Genomic DNA, 19,894 nt, shown 5'->3' on the forward strand with positions numbered 1-19,894 from the left:
TTAATTTCCTCTGTGACCCACTGGTTATTCAGAAGTGTGTTGTTCAATTTCCATGTGTTTATGAAATTTTTGTGGTTTCTTTGCTATTGATCTCCAATTTCATCACACTATGGTCTGATAACATACAGGGGATAACATCAATTCCTTTGCACTTATTTTAACATGTTCTATGAATGAGTATGTGGTCTATTTTGGAGAACAACCCATGTGTAGTTGAAAAGACTGTGTATTCTGATTTGGTGTGGTGTAACACTGTGTAAACATCTGTTAAGTTCATTTGTTCAAGAGTTTGATTGAGTTCTAGTATTTCATTACTTATTTTTTGTCTAGCTGATCTATTTGTGACAGTGGGGTATTGAGGTCCCCCACTATTATTTTATTAGTGCAATATGACTTTTCATGTATGTATTTGTTTTATATAGTCAGGCACACTAGTATTTGGTGCATAGATATTTATGATTGTCATCTCTTCCTCTTGGATTGTTCCCTTTACAAGGATGTAGTGTCCTTCTTTGCCTCTCTTAATCAGTGTTGGTTTAAAATCCACTTGATCTGCAAAGAGGATAGCTACTCCTGTTTTTGGGGGGAGTTCCTGTCACATGGAGTATTGTTTTCCACCCTTTAACTTTCAATCTATGAGTTTCTTTTTGAATTAAGTGTTTCTTGTATGCAGTGTATTGTTGGATCTTGTTTCTCGACCCACTCTGCCAGTCTATTTCTTTTCATTGGTGAATTGAGGCCATTAACATTGATGGTTATAACTGATACATATTGACTTATCATTGTCATGACTTTTTCTTTTTGTGGGATCCTCCCCCTTTGCATTTAATCCCCCCCCCCAATAGAGTCATTCTTCTGTGCTTCCTGGAGTTGTGATCCTCATTGTCTTTTCCTAGGACATTGTCTAAAATTGTTTGGACTGCTGGTTTGGTATTCACGAAGTTCCTAAGGTGCTCTTTGTCATGAAAGTATCTTATTTCTCCATCCATTTTGAAAGATAGTTTTGCAGGGTACATCAATCTGGGTTGGAGGTTGTTTTCCTTTAGGGCTTGGAATACATCACTCCAAGCTCTTCTTGCCTTTGAGGGTTTGCATTGAGAAGTCTGCTGTGATTCTGATGGGCTTTCCTTTTCATGTGATTTCTTTCTTTTCTCTAACTGCTTGTAGAACTTTGTTCTTCTGTTGGGTATCTGGAATCTTAACAATTATATGCCTATGTGTAGATTTTGTTTTTGATCAAGGCTTGTTGGAGTCCTATATGCCTCACTTATCTGTATGTCAAGTTCTTTTCCCCTGCTTGGGAAGTTTTCTGCCATCACTTCTGTGAACAGTTTTTTATGTCATCTGCACTCTCTCATGTTTCTTCGTTGATGCCAGTCAGTCTTATGTTATTCTTCTTTGCATCATCTAGCAGCTGCTGGATTGATTTCTTGTGGTCCCTTACAATTTTAAAGCAGTTTTTCTTTTCCTGGTCACTAATTGCAATCTTATCTTTTATATTTGAAATTCTGTCCTCACATTGGCTCATTCTGCTGTGTAGACTTTCAGTGGAGTTTTTCATCTCCTGGAAATCTGTTTGTATCTGTTTAATGGATTCCATTTGTTTCTATGTTGGGATTCCATGTTCCTCAGCTCCTCTCCAGATTTATTAATCATGTCTTGCACTAGGAGCACAAGCTCTGCTGTTATCTGAGTGATTATTTCTGATCTCAGTTTTTCCAGATCCTCTTTTCTTGCCAATTCAGGGAGTCCAGGTGGTTGAGCATCAGAGTGCTCCATCTCGTTTCCCTTTGGGGTTGCTGTAGGTGATCTGGAAGTCTGGTTTTGAGACTTGTTTATGTGTCTTCTCATTTCAATGGGGTGGGGGGGGGGGGGTGTTGGTGCTCCTAGCGCCCCCCACGGCTCACCTCCTCTATGCTGGGAGCAGTGCTACAGTGGCCCAGATCTATGGCAGATGTATTTGAGTAAGAGGTTTTGAATCTAGTTGATGCAAGAGAAGTAAATATTGCTTAATTGTGCATAACTACATATCTGTGAAAAATAGAGAGGCTTTAATAGAAATGCTTTAAAAATTTCAGCTTCCTCTTTTGACAGAAGGAGTCTATTGTTTCCCCAGAAACCTGAGCAGACTCAGCCCACAGAGCTTTGCTGCCCTCTCCTGGCCTTGGGTGGTTCTGCCTCAGCTGCCAATTCCCAACCTTCAGGCAAGGCCTGGGCTCTGGCTACTCAGGACAGCTCTAGAAGCCATACATGAAAACTCTATTTTATCCTTCAGAAACAGAGGGAAACAAACGGAATCATTCTGTCTCCCTGGCAAGAGTGGGGCCTAATCAGCCATGCTACGTGATTACTCAACACTGCATCCTCTAAGACAAGGATATGTGCAATTTAGGGGGTTACTGAAGATGCTATATGAAGGATTCCTTAACTGTTCCTACTGTCAAATTTCACCAATGGAAGCAGATTCTCTGGGGTATGCCTTTCCATGGCAGTTTGAGAATTTTGAGAGGCTAGGCCAACAAATTGCCAAAAACATAAAGCTTGTATTGTTGTTGTCAGAGAAAGGCCTGGGTAAATCCACCTGACCATTCCTAAGATTCCTAGTAAGCATCCTAATAAGAGAGGATGCTTTGTCTTACACTGCAGAGGTTAAAGGATGATGCCTACCATAACTGATGGAATGGCAAAGCCAGAGGTTTTTGTTTTTGTTTCTGTTTGTGAGAGTCAATCAGCAAACATTTGTTGGATCTAATTTGTTTATTTATTTATTTTTTTGGTACCAGGGATCGAACTTGGGTCCGTGTGCTTGCACAGCAGGCGGCGAAACCACTGAGCTAAATCCCCAGCCCTACAAATATTATTATTAAAGGTTATTGAGCTTAATGTCAGGACACAGTGAAGTAAGCTCTGCCAATGAGCAAGGTTAGGTTTCTGCTTTTTCCTTATCCCACCATGTACAATCAGGATTTTATAGACTCTTTAGGGATAGGATTACGTGAGTGCCCAGGAGCCTGCTGGAGATTCTCCTTCTGTACACCTAGAGTTCTTGCCCACCATGTGGCCCCAAAACATTTACCAGTTCGGAGCCCATTGTCCCTGTCCGAAGGCACACTAGAAATCTGACTGCAGATGCCAGGTGGCTTGTGGGAAGCCATGATGGGGCAAGGGAATCAGCCGAAGGTCCCAGGGGCTCAGGGCAGGATCTTGCTGTCCCTCACACAGGCAATGTGGCTCTTCTTCCTCTCCACAGATCCAAAAGGGGGGCTGCACTGCGCTCCTAGGGGAGGCTGGTCCCCCACACCCATCCAAGCGGGCCTGTTTGGTTTGCAGTTGGTTGGAAAAACAGGAGCAGCTGCCAAGGGCTGCTGGGTAGCTTTCTCCTCAGAGGCTGCAACATGGCCCTGTCCTCCTCCGGAGCCACAGACAGACACAAGCCCTGGGGCTGCAGGAGCCTCTTCTTGCCGGTGCACCAACAGCACACTGGGTGTGTGGGGCACAGGCTGGAAATACCCTGAGGGCTTGCTTCACCTCCAGTAAATCCGGAACTTTGAGGCCCACTCCACACTGGACAGAATTAACTTCTTGTTCCTAAACCAGTCTGGGTCCAGAATTCACCCTAAGGGCCTCAGCCCTTTCTCCAGGTGCCCAGGCCTCATCCTGTTCATGCCGAGAGCGCTGCTGAGGGAGCACAGAACCTGCGAGCCGCTCCCTCGCCAGCCCCAACGCGGCGCAGCTGCTGCTCTGAGCTTCCCAGTGCCCACCCATATCCCTTGCTGCAGTCTCGCAGGGATGCGAAGGATCCCTGGACTTGGTGGGGCTCAGCAGGACAGCACTGGCCTGGGATGCGAACAGCCTGGGGCTCCATCCCCAGAACCTAACCTTCCTCGTCATCGCCATCATCACCTGAGCTTGCAGCTCCCACTTCCGGAGCCCCTGGGAGAGCTGTGTGTGCGCAGGGCCACCATGGAGTGGTGCGCACTGTCCGCACAGACCGCGCCTCACAGCCACTAGCACGGCCACCCTGTCCCTCCTGTTAGCGCTCTGAGAACATTCGCAGCAGCTGGCACCATCACAGCCTGGTATTTTCAAACCAAAGCTAAAGAGACAAAGAAGTCTACTTTTAAAAATACACTAAATCAGAATGTTTTATTATAATGAGCAAGGTGCTGTATCAAATTTCCCATCCCGACTATGTCACTCAGACTGAGCCGATCACAGAAAGGGGTCCCTCTGGGCAGAGCCCAATACTTGGCTTGGTGCTTACAAAAGTTATCAAAAGTTCCTTCCTCCGGGGAGACAGCCCCACCCCAGCAGACAGTGGGGAAGGGTTGGCCTCCGCTCCCACTGGCTCCAACAGCAGCCAGATGTACAGGTGGCCAAGCCCTGCGGAGCCACTGTCAGTCACAAGGAATTGCCTGAAGTTATGTCAAACAACTGGAAGTTTGGGATCAATATTCAAAAGGAGGAGCCCAGGAAAAGTTAAACAATGGCGCTTTGGTCCCTGGGAGCTGGGAGCTGCAAAACAGATGGGAAACCTGTGGCCCAGGAACACTGTGCCAACTGCAGCTTCTTAGAGCTTTCACTGGAGAGAGAGGGACAGTTTATTCATTTTAGGAGAATGGACTCTAACCAGGCTTGATGTGCCAATCTGAAGGGAAGCTGGCTCTACTAATTACTCATCAGATACTTTTTGACCGTCTAGCTGTCTGAGACAACCAGTTTAGACACTGGGCCACAGCACTTGTCCCACTCGTTAGTAACATCAGAGTTCATCAATAGCAAGCACCATGGAACTGAACTTAGATGCACTGTGGCTGAGGCTCTAAGGCTGTGCCATGCCCGTTGCAGACAGTGCCTTGCCACCAAGGACATCTGTGGGGTGGACCTGTGGATGCTCATCCTCCAAGACTGAACTGAGCCCCTGCATCGTACACCCACTTGTGCAGCCCCAGGGTCAAAGATAAACATGTTGGCAAAACATGAATCATGAACTGGCCAGTGGGGAGGGTGCCCTGTGTTGGAAGGTTGCTGGGATTCGTGACTCGGCAAGACGTGGCTGCCTTCCATTGCTATGGCTAAAACCACAGCAAGCCTTCCAGGTGGCAAAGGGTGGGGAGGGACCAGAGAGCCAGAAAGGCTTTATCCTACAGCAGCTTTATAGCAAAGAGTCTGTGAGGCACTTCACAGCTGTCCTAGCAGTACAGCCACTTTGGAAGACAGATTGGTGGTTTCTTATAAAACTATAAAAATAAGATCACCATAAGATTTAACAAAAGTTACCCTTAATGGGTTGAAAATTTATGTTCACCAAAAAATTCTAAGCTTGAATGCTTGTGGCAAAATCTGGATGTATCTATATGGTAAAATATTTTTAAAGGCACTATAAAGGTAGGGGGAAACATGGAGGAAACTTAAATACACATTACTAATTGAAAGAAGCTAGTCTGGAACATCTGTGTTGTGCATGATTCCAACTCCACGACTTTCTGGCAAAGGCAAAGCTAGAGAGAAAACAAAAGGGTTAATGGTGGTAGGGGCCGGGGGTGGGGCGGACAGGCACAGCACAGAATGCCTTTCCACTTGCTCTTTTTCTGTCCCTCCCACACGTGTGCTTACATAGTAGTCCTCTGATCTGCAGCTTCATTTTCCAAGGTTTCAGTGAGGTCAACCATGGTCTCATTACTTTCTGCCACTGAGACATAATACCTGACACCCAAACTTAAGGGAGGAGAGGTTTATCTTGGCTCATAGTTTTTTGAGGATGCAGTCTGTAAGTCAGCTGGCTACAAGGCAGGAAGGGCACGGCGGGGTGGGGGGTGGGGGTCTGCCCCAGAGGAAAGCTGCTACATCATGGTGGCCAGAAAACAGAGAGGGAGGATCTGGGGAGCAAGATGCTCCCTTCCAGGTCTCACCCCAGTGAAACCCTCTAACCAGGTCTCCCCTCTGAAGACACACTCAGCTGCTGAACTCTACAGTGGATGAATCCCCTGTTGAGTACAGTGCTCCCAAGACCAACTCACCTTCCAAAAACCCCATAGGGGGCCGGGAATTTAGCTCAGTGGTGCCATGCCTGCCTCTCAAGCACAAGGTCCTGAGTTTGAGCCCCTGCACAAAAAAACCAAAAAAACACTAGGAGAGTTTTATGGGACATTCTAGACCTAAACCATAACAACCGTGGTCTGAAAATACGAAGTGGAAAATTCCAGAAATACACTACTCATAAATCTTAAGTTATGTGCTGTTTTGAGTAACATGAAATCCCACACTGACCTACTCCATTCCACCTGGAATGGGAGTCGTCCCTGTGCCCAGCATGTCCTCATTGTACATGCCACCCTCCCTTCAGTCACTCAGCATTCTCCTGGTATCAGACTACCTTAGTATAGCAGAGCTTGTATCCAAGGCTCTCTTGTTTTACTTGAAAATGGCCCCCAAAGTGCCAGAGTAATGATGCTGACAACTCTATTATGGTATATTGTTATACTGGTTCTACTTTATTGTTAACTACTGCAGTTAATCTCTTCCTATGCCTAATTTATAAGCTAGACTTTATCACAGGTATGTCTGTACCATTTCCTTTCGATTGTTCTGTAGTTCCCGCTTCTATAATTTGGCCATCCCCTCTCACAAGCTGTCCTCTTCTTCCGTGTACCATAATTACTTTAGACCTGGCCTGGTGACGGTAAAATCTCTTCCATACTTCGTCTGAGTCTCATGTTTGTTTGTCTCTTCAGCTGTGTTCTTGATTTTCTGTTTTCATTTGGAGCTTGCCTCTTTTTTTTTTTTCTTTTATCTCTTAGCAAACCTGGTAGCTTTTGTTGAACACATGTCGTACTGGGCAAAAGCACTGAGATAAGTGGCCTTTGGGGTGAGGTCTTATATTTACCAGGCTAGGAATTAGGTTGTGCTTACCATTTGCTACAGCTGTGAGTGCCACAGGCCAAAATTCCTCCAGTGCCCCTGTGGTCTTTAGTTTTCTGAGAAAGGCTTCCTAAGTGGAGTCTGAAGCTTGTGGCTCCTTTAGCCATATCCTGTTTTGCAGGAGCCCTGTTGAGGTGGTGCTGCAGTAAGGGTGAGGGAGAGCACTACAATCCCAGGATTGGTCTAGTATTTCAGTGAGCCTGTGCCCCTGGGCTGTGACGTTCACCAGTGTCCCAAGAGCTGCACAGGGTTCTCTGAGGTACAGGTACGGCATGGAGGCCTCCCTGAGGCTCATCCCCACTTGGTCCCCAGCTGCCAGTCACTTGCTCTTGCTCAACACTGGCAAGCATCAGGAAAATGCAAATCAAAACCACAGTGAAATATCTTCTTACAGCTGTTTGGATGGTCAAATAAAACAAAGCAAGACAGAAAATTAGTGTTGTTAAAGACATGGAGAAATCTAAACTTTGACATTGCTGGTGGAAATATAAAATAGTCCAGCCACTAGGGAGAGGAGGATAGAGGTTCCTCAGAAAGTTAAAAATAAAACTACTGTATGACCTGGAAATCTCACTTCTGGTATATAGTCAAAATAACTGGAAATGGAATCCTGGGGAGATAGTATCACCCTCCATGGTCACTGCAGCATTATTCACTATAGCCAAGAGGTAGAAAAAACCTCCATGTCCATCAATGGAAGAATGGATAAAGAAAATGTGAAATACATAAATATAATACTCTTCAACCCTAGAAAAGAAGAAAATACTGTTTTATGGCCTTGAGGAGATTACACTAAGTAAAATAAGCCAGTCAAAAAAGACAAATACTGCATGATTCCACTTCTATGAGGTATCTAAAGTAGGCAAACTCATTGAAAAGAAAAACTACATACCTAAGGTTATGGGACACAGCAAAAGCGGTGCTTAGAATAGTTATATCAGTAAATGCCTACATTAAAAAAGATCTCAAATCAATAACCTAACTTTATGCACTAAGAAATCAGGAGAAGAAGAGCAAACAAAACCCCAAACAAAGAGAAGAACAGGAATACTAAAGTAATTTTAAAAGCTAAAGCGAAAATAAATGAAATAGAGAACAGAAAAATGGAGATCAGTGAAACCAAAAGTTTGCTCTTTGAAAAGATCTTAAGGTACATTGAACAAAACAAAAACATAGACATCTCAAAGTACTAAAGTCCATATGAAGAGAGGGTGCCCTTCTGACCTCGGAGAAATGCAAGCAAAGTGGAAGGGAGGGCTGCAGACAATGATGAAACAGGCAGATTCCTGCACAGACACCAGCTACTGAAATTGGCTCAAGAAGAAATAGCAACCATAAATCTGAATAGGTCTAAAATAAGTAACTAGATTTAAGTAGTAATAAAAGACTTCCTGTCCAGACTTATATTGTTTGCTTGATGAATTCTACCCAGTAGTTAAAAGAATAATTAACACCAGTCCTTCACAAATTCTTCCAAAGGAAGAGGAAACACTTCCTAGCTCATTCTATGAGGATGGATAGACAAAGATATCACAAGAAAAACTGTGAATATTGGCACCCCCCAAAAATACAATATACATGTCCATATTACAGTAAAATGGATAAATACATTGTAGCATAGGTTTCATACCATATATGTAGTACGGTTTCTTTTTTTTTTTTTTTTTTTTCCAGGACCGAACTTGGGACCTTGCTCTTGCGAGACAGGCACCAGAACCACTGAGCTAAATCCCCGGCCCAGTATGGTTTCATATATAGCAATAAAAATTGAATTTACTATTGCTGCATCACAGGTGATTCTTACAATGTTGAGTAAATTATAAAGCTATTAAAAACAAAAGTCTAGAAACTTGAAAAATACAAGGTAATATACAAAAATCAATTTTATTTCTAGAATTAGCAATGAATAACTGAAAATTAAGAAAACAGTTCCATTTATAATAACATTAAATAGAATAAAATTATTAGGAATAAATTTAACAAAAAATACAAAATGTACATTGACAACTACAAAATACTGTTGAAGGAAGTTAAAGACATAAATAAATGGAAAGACACCCATGTGTACACATCAGGCCTCACAGTGTTGTCAAGATAGCAGTCCCCTCTCTAGTCACTGATAGATTAATCTCAAGTCCTGTCAAAATCCCAGCCACTACTTGGGAGGCTGGGGCAAGAGAATTACAAGTTTAAGGGCAGCCTGGGCAACTTAGCTGTCCCTGTCTCAAATAAAAAGGGCTCAAAGTGCCTCTCAGTGACAGAGTGGCCCTGGTTTTGATCTTCAGTGCAAAGGAAAGGAAGGAAAGCGGGAAGAGTAGGCGCCGGGACACATAATGTACGGTTCCCATTGCACAAGGTGTCCAGGACAGGAAGCCTCATGGAAACAGAAAGCAGACTCCTGGGGGATCTGGGGGAGGAGGCAAAGGGGAGTTACAAGGCTCCTTTTGGGGGTGACGGAAATATTGTGAAATGAGATAGCACCTATGACTGCAACTCTCTGTGAATATTCTACAAAGCACTGCCCGGTAAAGCTTCAGAAGGACGAATCTTATCATATATGAATCTGTCAGAAAATCTGTTATAAAAATAACAAGGATGTGAAAAACAGTATTAACCACCAACTATCAAAGGGAGAATAGAATAAACATTAAGGATTACTATCAGACGTTAACAGAGGTGCTGATGAAGACAGATTAGATGGATAGATAGATACAGAGAGGTAGACATATACTCCTTAATACTAGGCCTATGAAGTTGGCATTATAAGTCCCATTCTATAAGAAAGAAATTAAATATCAAAGAAATAAATGTGATCAAGGTCATTCAACTAGGAAGAAGTGGTCTCCCCAAGCACATATTTTTATGTTTTCTATACCAATAAATTTCTTTTCTTGATCCAGTATGTCTTGAGGCTTATATTAGCCTTTCTCCCACATCACATATGCTCCATAAAACATTTTCTAATTCCAGCTTGTTAAACAAAACGTGAAAGAAGCAGAAAAATGTATTAACTTTGTCCGGGTCACACGGGGATCCTTGGTTTCCAGTGTTTGGCATGCTCTGGAATGTTGGAATCTTGGCATATAGACCAATGACAGTGGAGATAATTTTATATTGCAAAATAATAAAACTGCAGTACTTAAAGGGTCATATTTTTCTTAGTTTTTACACAATCTCGTGGGGTTGTTAAAATATTATTTGACAATAATGAAATAATGAAAAAAATGGAATTAAGAAATTGCCATTATTAAGTGACTTGATCCCAAGAGTGACTCTGCTCTGGTCTAAGCATAGCCTGGAAGTCTGTCTGTCATCTCCAGTCTGGGCTTCTGGTGCCTGCCTCAAAAGCACAAGGTCCTGAGTTCGATCCCAGGTACCAAAAAAAAAAAAAAGAATTCTCTCCTTGAATAGACCAGTCACTGAAGGCTTCTGTACTTCAGCCACTGCTAGTTACTGAGAACTTTCAAGAAGCACCCAGACACGGCTTTTCCTTCCAGCAGAAATGAAGTGACAGGAGCCAGATTTGCCCTGTCTTAGTGCATTTTCTGTTGCTGTGACAGAACACCTGAAATTGGATAATTTATAAAATAAAAAGGTGTATTTTAGCTCACAGTTCTGCATGATTGAAGTTCAAGATGAAGTGGCTGCATCTGTTGAGGGCCTGATGCAGCTTCAACTCATGGTGGAACACAGAAGGCTCAGTGGGTGTGTGTCAAAGAGACAAGACACACAAGAAGGCTTGCTTTATGCACCTACCCTCCTGAAAGCTAAACTAGTCCAACAAGGGTGAATATTAGAACTAGAAAGGCATTGGTCCCTCTGAGTGTAACCTGAGACCTCTTAAAGGTCTTGCCTCCCAATATTGGCAGTCAATTTCAACGTGAGTTTGGGAGGGGACAAACTATGTTCTAACCATAGCATCCCTCCTGATTGAAATAACCAAAACCTGGACAAAACATGTGTGAAAGCTAACTGTTGCATCCACTTGAGAAAGAAATGCCAATCTGATTGGCTTAGCATAGTTGTGGGTGTGACTGAATGGATTTACTGAAGAGGGAAGATCCACTCTGGGATCTGTGAGTGGTACCAATCAATAGGCTTGTAGCCTGAATGGAATAAAAAAGGGAAAGCAGAAGGAATGCTCACTTCTGCTTCTTCCAAGGAGCTCCGGTCTGCCTTCGCCTTGGATGTTAGTCCTCTTGCTTCCAGCGCACACTCTCCAGCCTTTCAGCACACACCTATCAGCTTCCTGACATGGTCTCACACAGGACTATGGTGATCTCTGGGCCTTCAACTTTTGACTAGATCCTTGGGATCTCCAGCGTGCAGACAGCCTTTTTGTGCTCCCACACCTTACTCTGCAAGGAGCCATTGTAAGCCTATCTTGTAAATCCATATGTACCGAATATTAAACTTGTCTCTCTACCCAGCAATGACTGATACAACATGTGAAACAATGGTTTTCAAGACATAGGACAACCAGCAATAGAAAACACTGATACTGAGATCTGGGAGCAAACGCAGTGAGTCCTATGGTGGCCCACCATCTTTCTGAAGAAAACTCCCATACTGTGGCCACCTCCCTGAGCTGAGGAGCAGAGCTTGGAGTCTGAAAGTCAGACACATAGACTAATCAATTCATCAGCAGTGGGCAGAGCAAGAGTCAGAGCAGCTTGAGTTCTTCAGGCAGAAGACCAGAGGAAAGACTGCTGCACAGACAGAGCACTCTGGTAATCTGCAGCAGATGTCCCTCAAACCTGAGATCGAGATGTCATATGTGTGAAAGGAAATGACTCAGAGCCAGGTAAAGAACCTTAAGAGCAATACTCGAAAGATCATATTTTTTCAAGAAATTGAAGTCCAAACACAAAGCTCAAAATATGTAAAATATATACAACAATATAAAAATATCTATCACCCAACACGGTAAAATTCACAATTCATATCATCCAATTGTAGAATTATCAGACATTCAAAGGAGGAAAAAAATTAATAGAAACTGACCCAGAAATGACACAGATATTAGGATTAGTAGTCAAAAATACTAAAATGTGTTATAACTGTGAGGCATCTGTCCAGAAAGAAGAGGTTAAAAACAAGCATGTTAACTAGATACATGGGCCACCTGGGGGAATGAATATTCAACTTCTGGAAATAAGAATTAAAATGATTCAAATAAGAAATACACTGGGTGAAATTAATGGCCAATTAATGGGTGAAATAGACATTGCAGAAGAGATTAGTAAATTTGAAAATAGCTATAGAACTAGCTAAAATGGAACACAGAGAGAACTGCAAACCAATCAGAACACTGGTTAGCTGTAAGAGAATGTCAAGCCATGCATATATGTACTAGTGGACCCCGAAAAGACAGGGGAAAAGTAGGGGAAACTAAACACTTTACAAGAAATAATGGACAAAAATTTCTAAATTTGATGAGACAATAAGCACACATCCAAGAACCTCAATGAACTTTAGGTATAAAATACATGAAGAAAACATCATAATCAAATTGTATAAAACTACATAGAACATACAGGCACATATGAACATATATATACCTGAAAACCACAAAAGTAATGAAGGTCTCTCAATAACTACTGGATACTCTTCCAACAATCTAAGAATTTAATGATTGAACAAAAATTCAGTAGTCTCTAGCCTAGGATGTAGCTCAGTGGTTCCGCCACCTGCCTCATGAGCGCAAGGTCCTGAGTTCGATCCCTGACACACACACCAAAAAAATTCAGTAGTCTCCAAACTGCTAATTTAGTGGATCTATGTTTATAATAGATGCTGTAAAGGAAAGCATCCCTTTTTATTTGCTAGGGCCACTAAAAAATTAAGCAGTGTTTTTGCAAGTTTTACTGTAGAGGAGCACCCAATCCATCATCCTTGAGACAATATGTCAAGATTGAGGCTTAGAAATAAGAAATTGTTCAGGCAGTTTGGTGATTTATTGAAAGCATTTATTATAGTTGGGAATGTCACCCAGAAACAAGTTAAAGACTTGTTCCTCGCCTTTTGGCTCTCTGAGCAATGACATGGTGGGGGGAAGAATAAGCACCTTACGAAAGGCAGCAAAGAGGGAGCCAAGAAGAAAGTCGTTGGTCCATTTTCTTAAAAAAGGCCAGTATGATGTGAAGGTGCTGGCTATGTTCAACATGAGAAATATAGGAAAAACACTGGTCACCAGGACTCAAGGAACCAAAATTGCATTTGATGGGCTCAAAGGTTTGAAGTGAGCCTTGCTGGTCTGAAGAATGATGAAGTTGCCTTTAGAAAATTCAAGCTAATTACTAAAGATGTTCAGGGCAAAAACTGCCTGACTAACTTCCATGGTCAAATATGTTCCATGATCAAAAAATGACAGACCATGATCAAAGCTCGTGTTGATGTCAAGACGACCGATGGTTATTTGCTTTGTTTGTTCCGTGTTGGTTTTACTAAAAAACAGAACAATCAGATACAGAAGACCTCTTACACTCAGCGCCAACAGGTCCGCCTAATCCGGAAGAAGATGATGGAAATCATGACCCAGGAGGTGCAGACAAATGACTTGAAGGAAGTAGTCAATAAATTGATTCCAGACAGCACTGGGAAAGACATAGAAAAGGCTTGCCACTCTATTTATCCTTGTGGGACCAAAATGACTCCATTTTGGAGCCATCTCCTTTGTTCTCTCAAATTTGTGCTTAAACTAGGAATTCACCACTTGAAATTCCTGAGTTTATTACCCAACCACCTGCGTACCCGGGGAAAGAGCGTTCCAGGCACACTATCTGTAGGATAAGCAGTTAATGAGCTGACTGTCCACACAAGATAGATGCGGCCATTAGTCAGTGGGTCTGCTAACGATCAGTATGTGACAATCGGCCGTTAATCTTTGCCCCTTTCTCCCTTACAAAAACCAATACATAATCCCCTTCGACCCCCAAAGCCTAGCCAACCAAAACCCTACACTTCATATGTATTAAGTATTAACCAATCACCTGGCTACTAATAACCAAAGCTTGTTGTATTCTCAATAAAAACCCTGCTAGTTTGGGACTCAGGGCTCTCAATCTCGATCCGCTGTGTCGGTGACAATTGAGAGTCCCTGCTTAAGCTTGAATAAACGACCCTCGTGTGCTTACATTGGAAACGGCCTCCTGGTGGTCTTTGGGACTTCACAATCTGGGCACAACATCCTCTTCATGATGTCTTTGCCAGAAAAGTAAAAATGCTGAAGAAGCCCAAGTTTGAATTGAGAAAACTCATGGAGCTTCATGGTGAAGGTAGCAGCTCTGGAAAAGCTACTGGAAATGAGACTGGAGCTAAAGTTGAATGAGCTGATGGATATGAACCACCAGTCCAAGAGTCTGTCTAAAATCCAGATTTTTAATAGTAATAAATAAAATACTATTTGTGATGAAAAAAGACTTGGTCCTCACCCCACGGGAGGACATTAGGTCACTGGAGTGTGCCCTTGCAGAGACAGTCAGGCCTGGCCCTTCCTCATCCTGTCATTTTCTGGCTGTCAGTGAACAGTCTTGTTCTCCACATCCTCCCTGCAATTGTCATCAGCAACCCTGCCAAAGGCCTAAAAGCAATTGGTCTATCCAGTCATGAACCAGAAGCTTCAAAATTATGACCCAGAATAAACATTTTCCCCTTCAAAGCTGATTATCTCAGGTATTTATTATGATGATGGAAAAACTAACAGAGCAGTTATTGAACCAAACTGGAGTCCCTACATTGGAAAAATATTTATAAGCAGAACTCATAAGGTACCCACATACACAAATTATTCCAGTTACCACGATAGCTAGAATGAAGGATTCTTAAATGTTGAAATCAGGTTTATTATCCTGTGTTTGAGGCCTTACCACAGCGAATGAATGAAGCAGTGGAATGATAAATGAACAGTTGAACTGTTTGCATCTATCCGAAAATGCATCACCAAGTTTTCAGTACATGAGACCCCTGAGAGAAGAATCAACAAGGAAGAGGCAAACCGTAAGTCTGGAAAATAGATTCCTTAACCCCCACATCCTTGGGACCCTTAGAAGCACAGGTCGCTCACTCGTTCTCCACTCTGTCCAGGGCTAAAGTAACACTGGAGGTAGAAAGGGAACCAGAGGTTAACACGAGTTTCTCACATAAAGATTTCTGGACAATTCTTCATCACAGACCTGCCCTGCTTTGCTATGGGTCATCTCTGTCTCAATTCTCAACTCTTGTCTGGCCTAGACCTGCAGCTCCTTCCACTGACATTGGAGAATTTCCATTAATAAGTATTTCTGCTTTCCATTCATTCCCTCTCCTTTCCATTCTTTAACCCACTAAAGAGGGATGCACATTTTACTTATGAGGCTGCCATCAGTAATATCCCTAGTTTCTGTCATTGATCCAAATTCTCTCCCTCTTTGGAAAAACATCTTAATACCTCAGTGGACTCAGAAACCAAGGTGATGGTCAGTGTCCTGTTTTCAGCTTGTCATGGTGAGAGACAAAGTGCACCGGACAATTCAGGGTATGACCTTGTTCAGGTCACTGAACTGGGAAAATGTTTAGCAGTGTTAAAGGAACAACTTTGCAGATTAAATTTAGCAGAGTTTATTTGAGCAAAGAACAATCAATGAATCAGATGAGGGCAAAGAGCTCCACCCCACAGGGGGAGTCACAAAAACCAGAACCCGGGGACCGGTCACAGCCATGTGGTGGCTTTACTCAGACATAAGCTCATCAGGTGGCAGCCCTGACTGGCTGGAGTTGGCTGCCCTGCTCCATGTTGTCCTCTTCATTAGGTGTTCAGTGCTTACAGGTACTGAGTTAGGTTGCAGTTTCTCACCTTGGAACTCAAAAACACAAAGGCAGCCTCAGGCCAGTGTACTCCTGCTTATTTAACTTAACAAGAGGAAGGGCTCAAATAAGAGAGAAGGAAGGAAGCTATATAAAAGTGAGTAAATGATGCAGTCATGAGGAAAGGTGAAGTGACCTTTTCACACTTCTCAAAATTTGAGGGGCACAGGGTCTTTTGGAGTTAGCTACTTTTCAGTACTAAATGAAGGACCCTAGTTAGCAAGACAGACTCCATATTGCTGCTTGACCCACCTGCCTGCCCTTTAGATGAACTCAGAAGGAGGAAGCTTAGAAACCTCCTCCCCTTAGAGAGTCTCTTTAGAAAAAACAATCAACTATTGTTTCACAAATGTTCTAACCGCAGGACGTTCTGCTTCTGTACCTTTTGCTTGCTTTGCTAGTTCTATCCCACAGGGGGGCCTAGAAACTGTTGGCCTCAAAGGTGTATAAAACATGTTTGTCAACCCCCAGTCCAGGCTCCAGTCCGATGCTCAGCTCAGGTCCCGGCCAGTAATGAACTCCTGTGTGGATTTAATATCAGTCTCTGGTTGGTTCTCTCTCACAGGGTGTAACACTAAATAGAGTGAGGGATTTGTTTTAAACACCACTTCTTTCCAGGAGCATAGGAATCAAGTAAAGTCCAACACTGTGCCATCTCTGTTCAAGATGAGCATCACTCATTGCTGAGTCACTCAGAGATACAAGGTACGCTGGGTGGGACAAGCAGCTCTGAGGAAGGACGTGGGCATTGCTCCTATAAAGCCACAAGACCCATCTGTTGAGGGTGGTGGTAAAAGTCAACTGTTTCAGGATAGGGGAGATCAAGTATATGAAAGGAGGAATGCTGAAATGAAAAGAGAAATATCTTATGAAAAGCTATATTAAAGGGCCAGGAGGTGAGCTCTGAGGGTAAGTGTCCTGGGGAGTCCAGAAGCCTTGAACTGGAGGAGCCAGGAGGACTGTAGCTTGCAGAGAATCCCTTCCTTTGGGTCTATAATGAGGTCCTTAGCTGTCAAGATGTCTGAAAAGTTTCAGGGAACAAATACACAGTGTTTGTGAGGACCCCAAAGCCAGACTCATTCCCAGCACCCATCCCTTGCACACCACACCACACAGACCTGACCGGTGGTTCTTGGTGATGCACACAGTTGGCCACTTCTTGTTTACACAGAGCATTACTGGCCCCAGGACTTCATCAGACTTCAGCAGGGGAGCAGATAGCACCTGTCTAAGGAGAGATCAGCCAGTGGGGCCTGCTCAGTGGGTCTCTCAAGGTTGTTTCCGATGAGCTGGGCTGTTTGTAGAACTCTCTCCCACCCTGGGGAAAGGACTGGCTGCAAGGCGATGCAGTGGGGTATGGGCAGTCAGGCTGTAGTCATAGGCAAGAGAGAGGAAATTTGTAAACAGTCATTTGGAGGACTGTAGCCAGTCTTTGAAGGAAATGGGAAGAATTGAGAATTTAGTAAGGATTAACAATGTGGGCAATGGCAGTGGCCAGATCCAGTCCAATGTACGAGCAAGTCCCTAGAGCAGGTTTTCTATAAGAGTGGGCAGAGAAGGGAGTCAACTAAACCCTCAGCAAAAAGGCATAGTTTGCATAGCCATCAGTTATCACAATTTACAGAGTTACTAAATAGCTCAGAGACAATAAACAAGGTCAAGTTTGATGACCAGGAAGAGTGCATGTTTTCCATCAAACACAGACTATTTCTCTACACATCCTTGAGAGGGAGGTTCTAGAGTAGTTTTTGTTGGAGGCAAGACAGGTAGGAGGAGTCAAGAATGGAAGAATACAGGAAGACAATACCACATGACTGTCCCAGGTTGAACTTTACCGTTCTGGGCAGACTCTCCGGTTTAGAGCAAGCTCACATGTTCACTGTCATTCATTACACATCTACAGGGCTAAGAGCTCTGAATTATGCCCTATGCTCCACAGTTCAAAGAAATTCCCTAATGAACCTAAGCTCCTGGAATCCCAAAGAGGAGGGTTTCCAAATGTTACTATTGTGCTCATTAAGTGTAGACTTACTGTCTGCACTTCAAGAAATGGCCAATTAAAAGGAAATTGAAAGCCTCAGACAATTCCCAATTGAAATTTAATGGTTCTCCATTAATAGTGGAGTCTACTAGCACCATTAATATTGATGGTAAATGTTATAGAAAATCTAGTCCAGCCCAGGATAATTAATATAATTGCAACAATTTGTGGTAGAAAAATCTGTTAAAAGTCCTTGCATGCACTTTTATCTCTCTAAATCTCAAAAGATGAGAGCAACATTAGGTTTGTGTGGCTTCAGTAATTTTCACAGGTTAGGTAATGGTGAGGCAAAGAGAAACATCAACACTCAGATCTATGTTCTAACAGTCCCTGCAAAGAACTTCCACAAAAAATATTTTAAAATCAATTTCTTGGTTCTACACCCTTAGAGCAATATGGAACTCTAAAAACGTATGTGTCTCTTTTATCTACTCAGAACTGCTATGCTTCTAGGCTTTGGAATATACTTGTCCTCTTTCTTACACAAATTACAAACTCCCTAATAACCAAACCTGGGTCTTTTACTTCCACAGTAATCTCCCCACCGACCCAATAGCTCCTTGTCTAGCCCACAGTAAATTTTTTAGGCTTTATAGGCCAGGTATGATATCTGTTGTATTTTTCACAACTTTTTATCGTGGTAAAACATCTAAAACATCTTAGCCATTTTCAAATACTTTTTCTTTTATTATGGTAAAGTACACTGTGATGTTTAAATTCTGGAATCTACCTGACTGGTCACAGGACACGTGGATAGCTGGGTGTGTCCGGAGCATGCTTCAGGGACACCGGCATGTGAATGGTGGACTGAACAGGGCAGGCCCACTCTCATTCAAGTAGGTGGTCACTGCCCAAGGTCAGGGTCAGAAGAGCTCAGAACAAAAAGGTAGAGGAGAAGCAAAGTGCTCTCCCTTATGGCGCCAAGGACATCTTCCCCAGCCCACAGGCATCTCCAGGCTTTGGGCTCCAGGACAGCCACTCTCCTTCTGTCTGGTCCTCTGGCCTTCAGCCTCAGGCTGAGGGCCACACCTGGGTCACTATAAACTATTGGTTCTTCTTTGTTGCAGACCCCTGGCTAATAGATACACATAACATAAAATTTACCATCTCGACCATTTTGAACACAGTCTGGTAGCATAAAAAACATTCATTGTGTTGTGCAGTGATTACCACCATTCACGTCCTGCAAAACTGACTCTGTGCCCGTTACACAATAACATTCATTATGCTGCTGCTCCCCATCCCCTGGCAACTGACCCTCCACTTTCTGTGTCCGATTTTGACCAAGTACCACATGTAAGTGGAGCCACACATCATCTGTCCTTTTGTGACTGGTGTATGGTTCACCCAGATTGAGAAATTGTCATAAATTTCCTTTCCTTATAATGCTGAATAATACTACACTTTATGTATATACCACATTTTACTTATCCAGTCAGTCATTGAATTTGGTTCCTTAAACACTTTGCTATTGTGACCAATGTTTCTATGAAGATGGAAACAATATTTCTTGAGATCTTGTTTTTAATTCTACACAGAATTCTACTTCAGTAGAATGGTTGAAGCATTTGACACAGTAAGTCCCTAATTTACAAATGAATTCCATTCTGTGAGAACTGTTCATAAGTCAAAATCGCAGCTCAAACGTTGTTAAGTCGGGGACTTCCTGTGGTTCTATTTGTGATTGTTTGTGGAAGCACCATACTGATTTCCACAGTGCCTATACAGTTTTGCATTCCTAGCAACAATGTACAAGGCTTTCAGTTCCTTCCCTTTTTTTTCCTCCTTCTCCCCCTACCACACTCTCTCTTCCGAGGATCTCGCTACACTTTACAGGTGGATCTCAAACTCGTGGGTTCAGCCTCCTGAGTATAGGCACGGCAGAGACTTCAGGCACATGCCACATGAGGGCTCTAAATTTCCACTCTCTAGTTCTTTCCTTTCTTTGTCCCCCTCCACTGCCCCATCTTCCTGTTTTTCTTCTGTTTATTCATTCAGTGCTTGAATTTCTCTATGTATTCTGGATATTAATTCCCTCTCTGTTATACGAGGGCAACTGTTTACGTTCATTCTATTCTAATATGTTTA

At 42.9% G+C, this 19,894-nt stretch overlaps 1 protein-coding gene and 1 pseudogene across 3 annotated transcripts in view; one reads left to right on the plus strand and one right to left on the minus strand.

Annotated features, from left to right (window-relative positions):
* The window catches only part of Rnmt (RNA guanine-7 methyltransferase), a 208,898-nt gene that overhangs the window by 152,589 nt on the left and 36,415 nt on the right, over positions 1–19,894 (minus strand). The window contains exon 11 of one of the 3 annotated variants that reach the window (XM_087211139.1): positions 6,041–6,105. The exons of the other annotated variants lie outside the window; for them this stretch is intronic. Within the exon in view, the coding sequence (XP_087067265.1) occupies positions 6,056–6,105 (50 nt within the window). The 3' untranslated portion in view covers positions 6,041–6,055. Of the gene's footprint in view, positions 1–6,040; positions 6,106–19,894 lie in introns of those variants that run through there. 3 annotated transcript variants of the gene reach the window in all.
* LOC101721144 (small ribosomal subunit protein eS1-like) lies at positions 6,314–14,554 on the plus strand (annotated as a pseudogene).

This window comes from Heterocephalus glaber, unplaced genomic scaffold (genome assembly GCF_053883595.1).
Source record: "Heterocephalus glaber isolate CG9 unplaced genomic scaffold, H.glaber_assembly_v1.0 deba00001300, whole genome shotgun sequence".
Classification (NCBI taxonomy): Eukaryota; Metazoa; Chordata; class Mammalia; order Rodentia; family Bathyergidae; genus Heterocephalus; species Heterocephalus glaber.